At 42.4% G+C, this 18,003-nt stretch overlaps 1 protein-coding gene across 1 annotated transcript in view; it reads right to left on the bottom strand.

Moving 5' to 3' along the window:
- Positions 1 to 5,896: 5,896 nt before the first annotated feature.
- The window catches only part of CTR9 (CTR9 homolog, Paf1/RNA polymerase II complex component), a 29,231-nt gene continuing 17,124 nt past the window's right edge, over positions 5,897 to 18,003 (bottom strand). The window contains exons 13-25 of the mRNA XM_032427214.1: positions 17,684 to 17,772; positions 17,011 to 17,196; positions 16,814 to 16,901; positions 16,492 to 16,640; positions 14,649 to 14,765; positions 14,335 to 14,480; positions 13,335 to 13,406; positions 12,729 to 12,864; positions 12,429 to 12,575; positions 11,674 to 11,831; positions 10,273 to 10,369; positions 9,720 to 9,832; positions 5,897 to 6,978 (exon numbers count right to left, since the gene is read on the bottom strand). Of these exons, the coding sequence (XP_032283105.1) occupies positions 6,552 to 6,978; positions 9,720 to 9,832; positions 10,273 to 10,369; positions 11,674 to 11,831; positions 12,429 to 12,575; positions 12,729 to 12,864; positions 13,335 to 13,406; positions 14,335 to 14,480; positions 14,649 to 14,765; positions 16,492 to 16,640; positions 16,814 to 16,901; positions 17,011 to 17,196; positions 17,684 to 17,772 (1,925 nt within the window). The 3' untranslated portion in view covers positions 5,897 to 6,551. The remainder of the gene's footprint in view (positions 6,979 to 9,719; positions 9,833 to 10,272; positions 10,370 to 11,673; positions 11,832 to 12,428; positions 12,576 to 12,728; positions 12,865 to 13,334; positions 13,407 to 14,334; positions 14,481 to 14,648; positions 14,766 to 16,491; positions 16,641 to 16,813; positions 16,902 to 17,010; positions 17,197 to 17,683; positions 17,773 to 18,003) is intronic.

Raw genomic sequence — 18,003 nt, forward strand, 5'->3', positions numbered from 1 at the left:
CCCAATATCTTGCACCTAGTAAGTGTTCTCTTCACTACCTAGCTGCGGACTGCATGAACAAGTACGGATCTGCCCCTGGAGGGCTATAGTAGTGGCAATCTAGAATACATCAGCCAGGTCAAGGAAAATGCATGAAAAGTTGAGATATTTTCTAAAACTCAATATGCTCAGAAGGACAAATGTTACAAAACATTTTGGCTGTAGTAAACAGAGTAAAGAAAAGCAAAAATCAAGAGCGAATATATATAGTTCATATGCAAAAAATATAATCTATCTGTATCTATGCAAAAACTAGGCTTGAAATAGCAGACATGGTTTCCAATTCCTTGGAACGAAAGACCTCAAGTTACTCAGGCAGTTGCAGTAGACTAGACAGTCTGTTCCAAATTCTCTGCAATGACCCTGGAATGTTTAACTTAAAAGGATCTCAAACAACCTTATTATTTTTTTTTTTTTTAGATTTTATTTACTTATTTGACAGAGAGAGCGCACGCAAGTAGGCAGGCAGAGGGAGAGGGAGAAGCGGGGCTCGATCCCAGGACCCTGGGACCATGACCTGAGCCGAAGGCAGACGCTTAACTGACTGAGCCACCCGGGCACTGCTCAAACAAGCCTCTTTTATAGACAGGGATACTGAGGCTGAAAAGTGTAGTGCTTCGTCCCATCAGTGTGAGTGTCAGAGTCGGGCTAGAAGCCAGGGCCTGATGTCAAGTGAGGCCCGAAGACAGTCTGTTGGTTTGCTCCTTCCAAATCAGTGGATGCCCTGAGGTCTAGACGAACTTGATTTGCCGGCAGCGCCCTTCCCTGGGTTCCTGATGCAGCATGGTGAGCATTACGATGGACCCGCACAGCGCTAACGCTCCCAAAACACCAAAGCATCAGAAACTACCTTTAGGAAACAACCGCACTGGGCTGTGCTCCAAATTCTGGTTTTAGAAGCGGATACAGTCTCCTTTAAAACGTCTATCTTGACTCTATTGGGTACTTACTCTCCCAGGGAAGAACTTGTTTGTCAGTAGAATCAAAACAAGGGATACTTAGAAAGCTCCAGGAAAGTCACATTTCCTGGAGATTAAAAATATTTTTCTCCAGGGGCGCCTGGGTGGTTCAGTCGGTTAAGTGCCCAACTTCTGATTTCAGCTCAGGTCATGATCTCGGGGTCCTGGAATCCACCCTATATTGGGCTCCACGCGCAGCCCCTCTCTCCCTCTGCCCCTCCCCCTGCTTGTGCTCTCGCGCTCTCAAATAAATAAGTAAAATCTTTAAAAAAAAAAAAAGTTTCCAGAGGAACTAGGCAGAAGCAAGAATTTTTTTAAAGGATGATCTATGAAAGAGTAACTGACCTAGTCCCCACTCAGTCTAAACAAGGATCACCGAGCTTGGCAAACAGTATGAGACATTCAGACCCCATCAGTCACAGGGAGGACTTCCCTGGGAGTTCATCACAGGCTGGTCACTGAAGCTGCCTTCATAATCCTCACAGCAATCCCAGGAGTTAGGTACAGCCTTTCGCTACAAGGGCAGAGTAGCCCACTTCGGAAAACTCACGCTATAAAAATAGCAATTTCAGCAAAGGAAGTGATCGAGTTTATCATAATAATGAAGTGGGTTTTCTTGCCTAAACTTAAGCAAAATTTTTAAAAGTTTAATAGCTCCAATAGTTATGGTACTTGGTCTAGTTCTGAATTAACTTGAAGGCCAAGGCAAATCACATTCTCGGATTGTGACAGATCCACCTGAGGCCCTCACGACTTGTGGTGTAGGAGCGGTGCCTGGGTGGCGCAGTCGGTAGGGTCGTGAGATCGAGCCCCCTGTTGGGGGCCCTGCCATGAGCATTGCGCAGGGAGCCTGCTTGAGAGTCTCTCTCCCTCTCCCCACCGCTCACGCTCTCTCTCAAATAAATTTTAAAAACAAAAACTTATGGTGTAGAAATGGCTTGTTTTATAAAAGGGAGAGTGACCCAAACAGGGAAGTAACTTGCTCAAGGTCACATGGCTTGTCAGTGTCACAAAGTGGGATTCCATTGGAGGACGCCTGGGTTCCAGTATCTGTGCTCATAACCAGCTATCCCCGGCCGCCTCTCCAGCTGACACCCACCGCACTAGGAAGTGGAAGGCTGAGGTGCGTGTTCAAGATGGCGATATGCCTCCCCCCATGGACACACTGAATCTACAGTGAAAAAAAAAAACACTCAAACCAGCAGAATGACCCCTTCACATCCAGCACATGAGATAAAAAAATCACAAAGTGGGTAGGAAAGGCTGAGAAATCACTTCACCATTAACCCCCCCACACCCCTACCCCCTCACTTCCCCACCCCAACCCCCTCACCCCTCCAACCCCCTCACCCCTCACCCGCCAACCCCCTCACCTCCCACCCCTCAACAGCAACCAACAATTGGGAGGGAACTCAAAAACCCAGAGCTTCAACCTGAGTTGGTACCCCATACTGAGCACCCCAACTTTAAGATCCACTCCTGAAAGACAAGCCCCCCAAAACAGCTACCTTTGAAAACCAATGAGGCTCAAGCCCAAAAGACCCGTGGGGCTGCGGCAAACTGAGAAACAGCTCCTAGAGAACGCACACGTGGACTCACTCACCCCACGCCCAGCGCAGAAGCGGCCTTTGGAAAGTGCTCGGTCTTTCTGTGAGAGAAGCTCATTTGCTCATTTTAAAGCGTGGGCCTGGGGGGAGGGGGCAGGGGCCTGCGGGGATACTCTCGGGAGGAAACCGGCAGGTGCTCTCTTTCTGCTGCCTCCTGGGCATCTCCGGGGAGCCATCTTCGCGTCCCCCCCCACCCGCTCTGCTCCCCAGAGACGAGCTTCTACCCACCTCTGGTGCCTGGTTTTTACGGTGACCCGGTTTTTGCGCCGGTAGCCCAGGGGACGCCCCTTGATCTCCTGGCTCTGGGCGCCGGGGGGGCCCGTGTCCCCGGGTCCCACGGGACTGTAAGCGCCGGAGCCGTTCTGGCCACTGCATAGACAGCTCCCTGCAACATAACCCCGTCTTTCTGGGCAAGAGACTGCCTGCTTGGTCAGGAGCTTCGGCCTGGCCACTGACTGGGGTCTGCGGAGGGGCACTCAAGGAACGGAGGCCGGTGGAAGCAATCTTTGTACTCTCAGTGGGGCTGCAGCTGTCGGGTAGCTTCGATAGCAACCACCCTCGGGGCACAGCAACAGGCAATGGACCCAGAACTCAGTCTGCCTGTGAAAGGGACCTGTTAGCTAGTCATCACTGCTGCTGCCTGAGGCTCTGGCTTCCAATCAGCCTGAACCTAGGTGTCCTCTGGGACACTTTGGGACACTGACAGGTCATGGCGCACCCTCAACCACTGGGAGCTTTGAAAAATAAAATAAGCAGCTTGGACAATCAGAAAGGTTTGAGAGAGAACCAAGAACTAGGGAAGGATTGAATGATGAGTTTCAAGAGTCACCGTGCATAGTTAACATCTTTTTTTCTTGTGATTGTAACTTTTAAGATATATTCTCTTAGCGGCTTTCAAATATGCATTACAGTAAGTATTGACTCTAGTTGCCAAGCTGTCCCTGACATCCCCATGATTTATTTTGTAACTGGAAGTTTGTACCTTTTGAGTCCCTTCACCTAGTCCTCCCTAACCCCCCACCTCTAGAGAACACCAATCTGTTCTCTGCATCCAGGAGCTTCATTGCATTTTTTAGATTCCACAGATAAGTGAGATCATATGCTTTTTTGTCTTTTTTCTCTTATTTCACTTAGCATAATGCCCTCGGGGTCCATCCATGTTGTCACAAATGGCCAGATTTCATTCTTCTTTATGACTGAATAATATTCCATTATGTGTATGTAATGGAATATATCTCACATTTTCTTTATCCATTCATCCATCCATGGACATTTAGAATGTGTCTATATCTTGGCTAGTATAAATAATGCTGCAGTGAACATGGGGGTGCATATATCTTTCCAAGTTAGTGTTTTCATTTTCTTCTGACAAATAGACAGAAATGAAATTATTAGATCATATGCTTGTTCTATTTTTACTTTTTTTGAGGAACTTCCATACTGTTTTCCATTTTTTTGTCATGACGTGTGGTGATGGATGTTAACTAGACTTACTGTGGTGATTATTTTGCAACATATACAGATATCAAACCATTATGCTGTACACCTGAAAGTAATAAAATGTTATCTGCCAATTATACTTCAAAAAAAAAAAAAGAAAGAAAAGGAAAGAAATCGAAGGCTGATCCTGAGGGCGGTGGGTGGCAGCAGAGCAAAGGCTTCTTGTCAGAAGGGCCTCCCCCTTCCTCAGTGGGTCATTGCCCAGTTCTTGGTCATTTCTGCCATCTCCAGGCTCCCAACTGTGGCCAGAGGGGAGTCGTGCCAGAAGAAACCTCGCAGCGGCTACTGATGTGGGCCCCGGGGCCAGAGGACGTTGCTGCTCGGCTACTCTGAGGGCACAACTGGAAGAAACACCCATATTGAGGTGGAAATGCTCCAAATTAGAAATCAGAACATGTACTAAAAAGCACCTTTGTAGCCAAAACCTGAAGCAGTGAAACAGCATTATGTTAAATCCCTCCTCCATAAATAGCTCTCCGAAGGACCTTCTACCAACTTGCTTTAGTTACTGCTTGATGTTGAGTCATCGGTTGGGAAATGTTTTTAAACTTAGATTCTTGTCACTTGGGGATTAAGTAGTTCACCTCGTTATACGTGACATATTGGAAGGAGCAGAGAGACCTGGATTCTGGTTCGCATCTCTTTACTAGCAGCATGAACTTCTGAATCTCAGGCTCTGCATCTTTCAAAGGCAGAAATTCACATTGCCTCTTACATTCTAGTTCCCAGAGTTGCACGCGCTCCTCCCACGGCCTCGAACACCCTCCCTTGACTCTCCACTTGCCCGGTACCTTGAGTTATTGAAGGTCTCCCGACCTTCAGGAAACCTTGCCTTGACTTCAACCTCCCTTCTGCACCCACAACCTGTGCAAACATTACCCTTTTCACATCATAGTGACAATGAACTTACTTCTCTATTATATTTTTGGCAGGAAAGACATTTTATCTCTGCATTCTCAATGTCTAATATGATACTTATTGACTAAATTTATTTACAGCTTTTTAAAAAGGTTTTTATTATTTTTTTTTAAAAAGACTAAGAGAGTGTGTGTGTGAGAGAGAGCATGAGCAGGGGGGAGGGGTTGGGGGAGAGGGAGAAGCAGACTCCCCGCTGAACAGGGAGCCCCATGCGGGGCTCGATCGCAGGATTCTGAGATCATGACCTGAGCCGAAGGCCAATGCTTAACTGATTGAGCCACCCAGGCGCCCCAAAATGTTTTATTTTGAGGGAGAGAGAGAAAGTGCGAGGGGAGGAGGAGAGGGAGAGAATCTTAAGCAGGCTCCATGCCCAGTGTGGAGCCCGACATGGCGTTTGATCTCACGACCCTGAGATCATGACCTGAGCTGAAATCAAGAGTCAGACACTTAACCAACTGAGTCACCCAGGTGCCCCTAATTACAGCTTTCTTACCAACTGTACAGTGCAACATAAAAATGTTATTCATAAATTAATCACTGGATTACTGAAAACAAACTAGCATTACTGAAATTAGTACTAGTATGTATCTTAAAAAAACCCCACAGATCTATAAAGTTATTATACAAGTTTTAGGGCGCCTGGCTGGCTTGGGTTGGTGGAACATGAGACTCTTGATCTCTGGGTTTTAAGTATGAACCCATGTTGGGTTTAGACGTTACTTAAAAATAAAATCTTTAAAAAAATGGTAAGTTTTGAGTAAACAACCTTCAGCTTAGTTCAGGTTCTTCCAAATACTTGCATAGTTGGTTTATGCTCAATTTTCATATACAAATGTACTGAGCAAATACAAATGACACGATGTTACCCATAAAAGTTGGTAAAAGAATTTTATTGTGTGGCTTATGTAGGTCTTTGCATTCTACTAACAGAAAAGCATTTTTCCACATCTTATTCAACCTAACAAATTATATATCTGTGATCTTATCTACACGGCTGCAGTATTACACTATATTGAAGAAAACCTTCCTTTTACTTGTACGTTGGTGCAATTATACAGCAGATCTCTCTTTGTCCAGAAAATAAAAATATTCTCAATCTCAACTTAAAATGGAACAAAGACATCAATACCAAGTTTCCTGCACCACTCAGTAAAAGATTGCAATAAAAACCAGAACAGTATGCTGCTTAACATACAAGATGATGAGATGTCTGCCAGTTTCAGTCAAACCTCTGTAGGAATGATTTAGCATCTGGGTTTATTTTTACTGCTGTTTTCACATATGACAAGTGGAATTGTACCATAATGAAGAATAGTCACATTCTTCATTTGCTCAAGAGACTCAAATATTGGACTCTAGCACAGGAAATATCTCTTGGGGCTTAGTAATATACAAATGGGTAGAAAAAAAAAACTGCCTTAGGAAAAATTTCACAATTGTTTGACTAAACATCTGAAACGTTTTTATCACAGCTTTCATATATTAAAAAAGGTTCCTCCAGAGATGAAGCTTATTTATGACATAAAGCCTAGTCGCTATCATCTGACCCATGTTCTGAGCCCCGATCCGAGGCCTCGTTGTTGGATCCCTCTGGTTCGGATTCATTTCCAGAGCCGTGGCCAGAGCCCTCATTATCTGAGCCTCTCTCGGAATCGTGATCGGACTCGGCGCTCGGAGAAGCGGGGCGGGAGTCCATGTCTGAGCCTCCAGAGCGGCTCCTCCCGGACTGCACAGACTCATTGTCAGACTGGTCAGAACCCGAGGGCCTTCTCTTTCTGGCTGGCTGGTCACTGTCTGAATCCTCATCTGACTGCTGTCTGCGGGGCCTCCGGGGGCTGCCGGCCTCGCTGCCAGACTTGTTCTGGTTCTCATCAGAATCGCTCTCTGAGGAGGCCCGCTTCTTCCGCCGCTCGCCCTCATCCGAGTCGCTGTTGCTGTTGCTGGTTCGGTGATGCCTGGTAAAGACAAGGGCGGGTTAGACCGGCCAAGGGGAGCTCAACGAGCACAGAGTGCTTTCAAAACGTCAGGGCATTTACTGTTCTATTTCTTGACCCGGATGGTGTTGACACAGGTGTTCATTTTGTGGTACTTGTGCCGTGTCCTGTTTTGTAAATTTGATATATTTCACAGTAAAAAAAAAAGGATTAAAAGGAAAAAAGAATACGGCACTTTGATTATAACACAACATTTAAACAATAAACGAGGACTCTCATTGGCTTATATCAGGCACCTTTCATCAGAATGAAGCACTTCTCAATTTCATACATAAAATTATGAAAAGGAAGGGATAATTTATTTCTATAAACAAATTCATAGCAGCAGAGGTGAAACCCAGGATCTTGCCAGGCTGTAGACTCTGAGGAATTAACCCTCTCCCAAGGCTGGATGAGTGGGACTAGTCCCCGTCCTATCATACACCTGAAGAGCAAAGGCACTGTTTCTAACCACGACCTGCACTAGGGCCCTCCACCAACACAAGACTTACTTAAGAGAAGAAGCTGGGGCTAAAAGGCTTTTATAGCTTGCTTACTTCTGCTCTGAGGTCCCCTCTACTTATCAGTTGATGAGTTAAAGGGAAGGGGACTTGCACCTATGCTTGGAATGCTGGTGGCACCCAGCTGGTGGCACCCAGGGAATCTTGGCTTCCTGGAGGCTCTGGGGGAAAGAGCATTCCCGTAACTGCTGTGACAGTGGCTCACAGCCCAGAGCTTTGGACAGGAGGACATACTGCTCCTGTGGCATATTCCTCAGTTTTGGTCTCCATGACAAAGATTCCAGGAAAGGAATATTAAATCCCACAGGGTTCAGTCTAAGAAGAGAGAAGACGATGAAATATATCCCTCTGTTCGGATATGAAACCATCTCTGCATGACTAAAGAAAGGCTCTTTGTGCTTAAATCTGAAAGAAGAAACCTAGACATACAATATGTAACTCAGGTCACCCTGGGTGGACATGAAGAGTGACTAAGAAGTGGACACTGTATATTCATTCTGTATATATGCTGAAGGCCAGTGGGCCTCTTGGGATCTAATTCCCACCATTCTACCTGGCCAAATAAGCAAACACTTCGTGATGGTCAGGACCAAGTTTAACTGATACAAGTGGCTCAAATCAACATGGTCTTGACCTCAGATATAGTTTAGCAGTAGCTCAGCCTGTCACATGGACCCTTCTGCCTACACATTTTAACAATGCTCATTCTAAAACCAGACATCTCATTGCTCTGCTCGTGCATGCCTCTCACCACTGGCCAGGGTAACACCGTGGGCAAAGGGCAAAGCAACCCCACTGTATGTTAGCCAGTGTCTTCAGAGAAAAGCGGAACTGCCGAGTCTTTACAGACGGTTCCCTAAAGCTCGCTACCTATGAGGCCAGCACCCCCGCCAGCACCCTTAGCTCCCTCGACATGCTAACCAAGACTCAACTCAAACAGCCTTCCTTTTACAAAGCCTGTCTCCTACAACCCTCCCCTCAACTCCAAATTAGGTATAGTCCCCAGAGAGCAATAAAGGAAACTATGTGGATAACACTTATCTCACGATAATTCGGTTTTTGGTTTATCTGTTATTCTCCACTGCCTCTAAAGCATAAACTCCTTGAGGGCAGAGTCTGACTCTTTCCTCTGTATCCCTGGCACTCAGCACACTGTCTCAGAGAATTCTCCGGGGATGTTCAAGTGACTGTGGAATGAATGAATGAAATGACGGCCATCAGAAGAAATACACAGTGTGGTACAGCATTCAGAGTCCCACTCTGCGAATCCAAGTTGGGGGGGAACCTCCAGCTTGAGGGACAAGTTTAGGACAAGTAAAATCAAAGACTACTTTTCCAGGTGTGCCATGAGCTAAAGGAGCGTACTGGACAAGTGGTCTAGGAGAGCCCTTCACGGAGCAGGCAGAGCTGAGTCACCACTGCCCCACAACGGAGGAAATGGTCAAGAAAGTCCCATCCCCACGTGAGCAGGATCAGGCTACTCTAACAGTTTTAGCCGGTCTGGTAGTGTAGCAAAGTGATACATTCCATTTAGAAGGATGCCATCCAGAGCTAGAGCATATTAAGCTAAGTGAAATAAGTCAGTCAGAGAAAAACAAATACCATATGATCTCACTCATATGTGGAACTTAAGAAAGAAAACAGATGAACATATGGGAAGGGGGAAAAGAAAAAAAGGAGAAAGAGAAGCCATAAGAGACTCTTAACAACGGAGAACAAACTGAGGGTTGATGGAGGGGGGTGGGTGGGGGATGAGCTAGATGGGTGATGGGCACTAAGGAGGGCACTTGTGATAAGCACTGAGTGTTGTATATAAGTGATGAACCACTGAATTCTACTCCAGAAACCAATATTGCACTGGATGTTAACTCCCTAAAATTTAAATAAAAAAATAAAAAAATGAAATAAAACAGCAAAAAACAGTAATAATATAGTAAAATAAAAGAAAATTTCACTACTGAAAAAAATAGAAGGATGCCATCCAGCAAATTTCAGCTAATATCCACGGAGAAATAAGATTTCAAAATAGGTTTTCTTCTCTGAGGAACAAACATGTGACAGGACAAAATGACAGGGTTAGAATAAGATGTGTGTTGAGGTTTCTGCCAGCTTTGACATTCTAAGAAACTGGAGGGAAGACATTTGGCACAGTGACCACTTTTATCTTTCATTAGAAGAATACACTAAAGGAACAATTCCTACCCTTCATCAGCAATTTTAAGTTTATCTTCGTCTGAAGAATCATCACTTGACGATATTATGGCTTTCGATTTTATTTTGCCCTTCATTGAAGGAGGCAGACGTTCTGGCTTAGGCTAAAGAAAGAAGACCAAACATAACAGATTATTCAAGACTCTGAGGTTACATTACATTAGGACGTCTTATTAAACTAAGTTTGCAGTGTAATGATAACAATCAAACAGCAGCCTAATACATTTCAAAAAGAAGCATTTGTGCTTGAAGAAACTGCAGGGAAAGAATGTATTCTGGTGGGGGCGCCTGAGTGGCTCAGTCATTAAGTGTCTGCCTTTGGCTCAGGTCATGATCCCAGGGTCCTGGGATCGAGCCCCGCATCGGGCTCCCTGCTCTGCGGGAAGCCTGCTTCTCCCTCTCCCACTCCCTCTGCTTGTGTTCCCTCTTTCACTGTGTCTCTCTCTGTCAAAAAAAAAAAAAAAAAAAAAAAAGAATGTATTCTGGTGTAGTGCAATCCTTCCTGCCAACAACGGGGATGAAAACCACAGTTTTATAAACTTACAGCCTTCTTCTTCTCTGCTCTTGGGGGACGGCGCTTTTTCGGTTTGGGGCCATTTTCGGTTTCGTCATCGTCAGATCCTTCTTCTCCCTTTGGAGGTCTTACATAGTGGACATCAAAAGAAAGTCTGTCAAGATTCACTCATACTTAGAAAGTCTAAGACTACTTTGTCATTGACACATTTTCTTTTCTTTCTTTTTTTTTTTTTTTTTAAGATTTTACTTATTTATTTAACAGAGAGAGACACAGCAAGAGAGGGAACACAAGCAGGGGGAGTGGGAGAGGGAGAAGCAGGCTTCCCGCCAAGCCGGGAACCTGACGCGGAGCTCAATCCCAGGACCCTGGGATCATGACCTGAGCCGAAGGCAGATGCTTAACAACTGAGCCACCCAGGCACCCCGATCAACACATTTTCATTCTGAATACTATTCTCTACATGTGCTCTCAACCATACTGTCCCTCCTCAAGGGCAAAGGCCATCATTTACAATTGCTGCACACAGCTCAGGAGTCCGCAAACACCATGGATTTATGTGATGTCTACCAAATAATTACGTCTCTGTTGAGTCCTCTTATTAATCTAAGGTAAGCTTGAATCTTGCACTTGGTGGAGGGATAGAGGACAGGACAAAAGACCCAGGCTCCAGACCTTACATCCTTCCTCTCCTCTTCCTTCCTTCCCAGCTACTCATTCTGGGCCTACTGAGGTCCTATCATAGCTTCCATTCTACAGGTCTGTGTCTGAATGAATCCACTGGGTTCTTCCCCAAGTAGAGGCAGTAAAGGGCTGGGAAGAACAGGTCTCGCTAAGATAGCCAACTAGAGGTTCCTGGACAGGGGAGCACCACGAGAGAGGAACAGGACAGCTCAGGGGCACCTCCAGGTGAGGGACAGGCAGGATACCACTTATCTTAACAGCAAATGGCACTAGAAGATTCAAAGGCCTTCTTTCACATTAATTCACATTTTATACATCTAGCAAAACTTGAGGTGGGCTGATCATTATTACCATTTTACCTAATGGAAACTGAGGCTCACTGACTTTCCTAAGGTTGCATGTGGACACTTAGTGTGGACATACCCAGTTTTCTCATTCTAAACTGCATACATTTTCCCATAAATAAATATTACAATTTTGAAGACATCAGAAAGGCAATGATGACTAACTTGCAGCTCTCACAGGAAGCTGTGGAGATGTGTGGCGACTCCAAGTACTCAGGGGATTTGGTGTGGAGGGGTCTTTCTTAGGGTTATTATGATTAAAGTAGGAAGTGGGGGAACAAAAGGCTTCACTGTCTGCAAAGATCAAGTGATCACCAGGTTTCATGAATTCTAACACAAGAAAGATTCAGGTGAGAGGTTGTCTGTCACCTTTATGAGGCTATTCACAACACACTGGTAATACCTTCTCCTCTTTTTCTTCTTTCTCTCACCACCCTCCTCTTCTTCACCTTCTTGTTCACTACCACTGCCCTTTCTTCTCTTCTTCTTTTTGGATATTGGCAGGTCATCGTCGGTATCATCATTGACAAATTCATCAAACTCTCCTCCCTTTTTAGAACGCTGAAATCCAAACAAGACTACAATCAGTTCTCTCCTGGCTGGTGGAATAAGGCCATATCCTATCAGTCATTTAACAAACAAAGGATCTTTTTTTTACCAAGTTGCAAGGAACTTGTATTTGATGAAGCCCAATGTTAAAGACTTCTAATTAGGGTAAATTGCTCAGATATCAAAAATCATCAACTACTCAGGCCACTACAAGGTACAGCGTACTGGACTAACCCTGGAATGAATTTCTTTTTTTTTTTTTTAAAGATTTTATTTATTTATTTGAGAGAGCATGAGAGGGGAGCCAGTCAGAGGGTGAAGCAGACTCCCCGCTGAGCAGGGAGCCCGATGTGGGACTCGATCCCGGGACTCCAGGATCATGACCTGAGCCGAAGGCAGTCGCTTAACCAACTGAGCCACCCAGGCGCCCCCTTGGAATGAATTTCTAAGGATACTACTGAAAGCACTGGGTTGGAAGTCTGTCTCTTAGCAAAGGAGGAAGTCAAACTTAAGAATTAAGCACTGAGTAAATACAACCAATGATATTCACTTCTGCGAGTCAAACGACAGGGACTGCGGCCACCAGTATTAGCAGGAGTCCCACCTTACCCGTCCACCACCACCACCTCTCTTCTTTTCTTTTGCTGCTTCGGTCTCTCCAGTAAACATAAGAATATTTTTGGTCTTCTCTACATACTGGGCCCGCTGTTCCAAAAGTTTCTTTTGCTCTTCCTTCTCTCTGAGACGTTTCTCTTCCTAGGAGGGAAAAAGAGTAGGAAAACACTGCATCAAAATGTTATGTTGAAAAAATATCATGATGACCATCAGAAGGACTTCTTTTTTAACATACAAGGTGTATGTACGCACACAATTCTTTAGTTCTAGTATAACTGCAAACACAATAAGTACCTGCTCTTTAAGAAGTTTCTGCCTTAACAGTTCCTTTTCTTGCTCTTGTTTGGCCCGTAACTCCCTTTCTTCTTCATCTTGTTTACGTGCCCGGGCCACATGGTACTGGGCCTGGCTCAGTAAGTCAGAGCATTGCCTACAACATTTCAGATTCAGAGAGACATGAATGCAATTAGTATTTTGTTCAAAAACTCAGAGTATCTGTTTTCCTTACACAAACTAAAAAGTCTGAAGCAGGATCATTAGCTGATATCTAAGGGATATTTTAATTAGCAAAATTAAGTTTCTCAAAGTCAAGACTGTCAATTACAGTAACTTTCCAAATTATAAGCGTCCTCTCCAAGCATAAATATAAAGATTTTCAACATTCTCTTCACATGTGACTCAAAGAGTCAGGATAGATAGAAAAGTATTTTCTCCACACAACTTAAATACTTGTACTAAATTGACTTTGTCATATTCCCTGAAAGGACCCTTAGAAAAAAGCTTGACCCAGGCTGGGGAGTCCCACAGAGGAGTGGGAAAGACTGACCCCTGGAAGGCTACCCAGTGCACACTGATATCACTGCCTCACCCAAAGTCACCTTCCAGAAGTAGTAACATTACCTGGCTTCTGTAGCAGCAAGGGCCAAATCGAATCTCATTTTGTCTCCCACTTTACTCAAGTAACTGAAGTATCTAAATGGAATGAGAAAATAAAATACTTCACTTAAAAAAATTCTAATGAAACAGGCTCTTTAACATTTTTAATCCGCTTTACAAAAACAGTCTGAGAATAGGTTTACTGACTTACATGAACCTGTTTGATACATGAAAGGCTATCATCTCAATATAATTATATATGAAACGCACTTAAAAAAAGACTCATCATTATAACACTCAATATGTTTAATAAAAAACAAGTCCATGAAGTTAAGTAGTCATATTTAATATTATCAGTAAATTCATAAATAACCAAAAATCAGCTCAAGCAACAAGTATTTACTAACCACTGTATTTACTAAATATGTCAGCATGGAGTTTAGGAGGTGTAGGCCATGAAAACACAACTAATGTACCAGGAAAGGCAAGGAATGCTTATATAAGAATTTAAATAAGGTTGGACAAAACCTGAAGAGATGTCAGGCTTTGATTTCACCACAAACTGAATTACCAAATAAATCCTATGAAGGTACATAAATTTTGAGCTAAGTTCAATAAACCTATTCAATATTTATGAGGACAGGCTTTAATAATCTTAGCCCTATGAAAATTAGTATCCCATGAAAGACACACCAGTATAAGTAATAAAACCAATATAAGTGAAGCCTAAAAATTTCAAGTGCGTAAAATGCTGGGTCATTTTATTGTTAGATTAATGAAAATCTGGGGCAAACTTGCAAAGCTAGCCAGCCAGTTCTAGGGGACACTACATGATACAAATTTGGCAGGAACCTGGCCACAGTTTGGCGCCACCTGGTGGCAGCTGTCTGCTTTGGCTTAAAAATCACTGGAATGCTTCTAATAAAAAATGATTCTCTTGAGGGAAGTGGTTTTCAGCACCTTTTGAGACAAATGGATTTAAAGAAACAAAACATTTCAAAAGTTGTTTCTACAAAATCTTTACCTATGTGCAAGCTCCAGTTCTTTCACAGCATTCAGTACTTCCTTCAGATTACTCTTTTCATCTTTCAGAACAGAGGTAGCTAATCTTTGCAGGACCAAGGCCACATTAAACATAAGTACTGTATCACTGGGGGCCACATGTCTAGCCTATAAGTAAGAAACAAAACAAATACTTCATATAATCGAATGACGTGAAAAGGATTTTAGCCAAACAGAGTGTTAGGTATATATATATATGAACATGCACAAAATAGAAATTTAAAAAAATACAATGCAGAATAGAACTAAATGAGAATAATGAATTTTCCTTTTTACCTTTAGCAAAGTCTGCTTGCACTCCTGTAACTTGCCACACTTGAAGAGGGCCCGGGCCAAATACAGCACAACTTCAGTGTTCTGGTGCTTATAGAATTTTCTGAGACAGTTTTCATACTATAATAAAAGAAAAAGTTAGTTAAAATACAATAAGGATTAAATAATGTTGTCATAACAAGATTTCAAGTGATTTTAAAGCTATGTGAAAGGTGTTTTACCTTTTGAGTGGTTAATTTTAAAGAATAATTTGAGAATGATTTTTGACATTCACCAGGATACATTTTCACAACATGAAAATCTGATTAAAAAAAAAAACAAAACAACAACCCACAACTAGATACTCAAAATAGTTTTTCGATTTGAAACTCGGACCAACACTGAAAGGATAAATAGACTGGACGGTCTTTTTCATATCTCTAGCAATACTATTTAGAATCAGCTGACAACTTATTAAAAGTTACACACCTGGCTCCTTTCGGTTATACTCTCTACCACCTTTCTTTAGGATTGGTGGAACCTACTGGCAACGAGCATGTGAAGTCTCACAGTTCTGGTTAACTTCTTGGTAAAACCAATATATAGCAGTCCTGGTGTCAATTTTGCCATGAACACTTCACTTTTTGATCATGGAACCTATTCTGTCATAGGTATGATCTTTTTCAAGGAAGGTGGCTAGAGAGTTTCCCCTTGAATATCCCTAGTAATTAATTTGCATTTTTAAAAGGCAACATATCATTTTGGAGTTCAGGGAGTCCCACCTCCAAAAACACCACCTCTGAGTCTACCATATGCAATCTGGGTTCTATAAATCTTTGTCACTGGTGCCTTTCAAATATTCTGAATTTGAAAACAATACCCACCATTCTTAGAAAAAAAGGTTAACCACTTCCAGGAGTCTGACTGTGCTTGTCTTCTACCTCTGGTAAGAACCTTGTTTTTTCTGGGCTGCCTGGGTGGCTCAGATGGTTGGGCGTCCGCCTTCGGCTCAGGTCGCGATCCTGGGGTCCTGGGATCGAGTCCCACATCGGGCTCCTGGCTCAGCAGGGAGCCTGCTTCTCCCTTTCCCTCTGCCTCTCCCCCTGCTCATGCTCTTTCTCTCTCTCTCTGTATCTCTCTGTCTCAAATGAATAAATAAAATCTTAAAAAAAAAAAAAGAACCTTGTTTTTTCTGACCATACTATTTCCCATAGAGCCTAAGAACTTTTCTACATTTGAATATGCTATAGATGCTAAATATATATATAATTTAAAGATTTTAAACTCACGACCCTGAGATCAAGAGTCACTGCTCTACCGATTGAGCCAACCAGACACCCCTATATCCTAAATATGACTCTTTTACTTCAAGTTCAAGCACTCCACAAATATGAAAAGCCTAACAAAATTCTATAGTGATGAAAAACTAATCCCCATGGAGTTTTTCTCTTTCTTTCCAAAATGTCATTTAATCTGAGAAAGAAGAAACAAGGAAATAAATATTAAATCCTCCTATCTTCTGGGTATTTACTGATATACTAGGCATGTTAGTGACAAGTTTGGTATCCAGTACTTTTCATACTGGATCCTCATACGGTTCTGTGAATTTAAGGTACATGATCTCCATTTTACAAATGGGGAAACTGGCTCAGAGAGGATGTCCTCTGCCCAAGGCATGTGATTAGGGGTAGAACCAGGACTCATATCTCTGTCTGGACACCAAAGACTGGCCTTAACATTATATAAGTCTCCGAATAGACAAAAATCAAAAATAGCACACAGCTCCACGACAGGGTCAGAATGGATAAGAAAACATTTGCTCAACAATGAACACAATATAAAAATATCTTGAAAGATAGGCTATTACCATCTGAACAGCACTGATATACTGCTTCTGTTCCACGTAGATATGTGCTAGGTTCAACCACACATCACTGATATCTGCTGTTGCTTCTCTTACTTGGGCAAATACATCACGAGCTTCACGAAAATACCCTTTGTGGGCCAAAACAGCTCCTAAAATTATAAAAAGGCTTACATTTAAGAATTTTCTAATTGTAGCCAGAAAAACAACTGAAAGTCCTGTTTTAAAACAACTACGTTTATTACATTTAGGGAGAAATTATGATCTACAAACATTCCTTTGAAAGCACTTATTTCACACAACGATGCCCATGTCTTATAATCACCTATGCCATTAGCAGCATACAGATTCTTTGCATCATTTCTGAGTACTTGTTTATAGATGGCCAGAGCACGATCTTGATGACGCTTCTCCTATAAAAAGAAATAAACATTATAAAACAAAATTCAAACAGGAGTCAAGTGTCATCTTTGTTTTAAAGAGACAAAAAGGAAAAAAAATAAAGAGACAAAAAGAAATTACCTTTTCTCGATCTCGGGTGGGCTGATGCAAAGTCTGGAGCCAGACGTTGCCAAGGGCCAGCATAGAGTAAGTATCACTCTGCGTAGATGGTTGTTTTAATATCCTCTCAAATTTCTTCTGTCCTGGACCCCATTCTTGTTTTGCTAAATGAAGATTACCAATCAAAGACCAAGCATCTGGATGGTCCTGAAACACACATGTGTAAAGAATCAAAATCTGTAATTTGGATTCAGAGACATTGATCACTTTTCCATGATAGCTGATTACTGAAGAGGTTTACAAGCTACATTTACAAATTTAGAGTGGAGATGGATGAATGAATTGTAAAATCAATTTAGTGTGTAATTATCAGCATAAGAAATGCAACAGAATGGAATATAGGAAGGTCATCAGTGTACAGCACAAGGCAACAGCACATAAAGATTTCAACACTTTCATTTTAGTTTGTATACACACGTGTGTGTACTAGGCTATGATGTAAAATCTGTTTCTGTGGGACACAATCAAAAAGTTTAGATAACTTCTACACTCTAGTATCTTTCACAAGTAAAAATTAAACAGGGAGATGTCAAGATACTAGAAATATGATAGACATTAAAATGAAAAACTGATTTACTAGGAAAAAAAAAGGTGAGAAAATTTTTTTTCAAACCTAAGAGTTCATACTACCAACCTGATTAATTTGAAGAGCTTCCTTAAACCAATCTGAAGCCTCATAAAAATTTCCTTTATCTCTAGCCATAGCTCCTAGGCGCAGATAGCCTGAAAACATACATTTAAAAGTTTTTATGTTTAAAATATTAGCTATAAAAGATCATAATTTTAAAGTCATACTTTCAAAATGATTGCATTTTATTACATTCATACAATGAACAGAAAAATCCCACAAGTGAAAAAATATTGAGCAGCAAAAAAAAAATTAATAATCTAACAAGTTAAAGAACAACTCTGCCACCATGAAGTCTCACTGCTTGAAATCCAATGATGCCAAAA

Source organism: Phoca vitulina, unplaced genomic scaffold (assembly GCF_004348235.1).
Source record: "Phoca vitulina isolate PV1807 unplaced genomic scaffold, GSC_HSeal_1.0 scaffold36, whole genome shotgun sequence".
Lineage (NCBI taxonomy): Eukaryota > Metazoa > Chordata > Mammalia > Carnivora > Phocidae > Phoca > Phoca vitulina.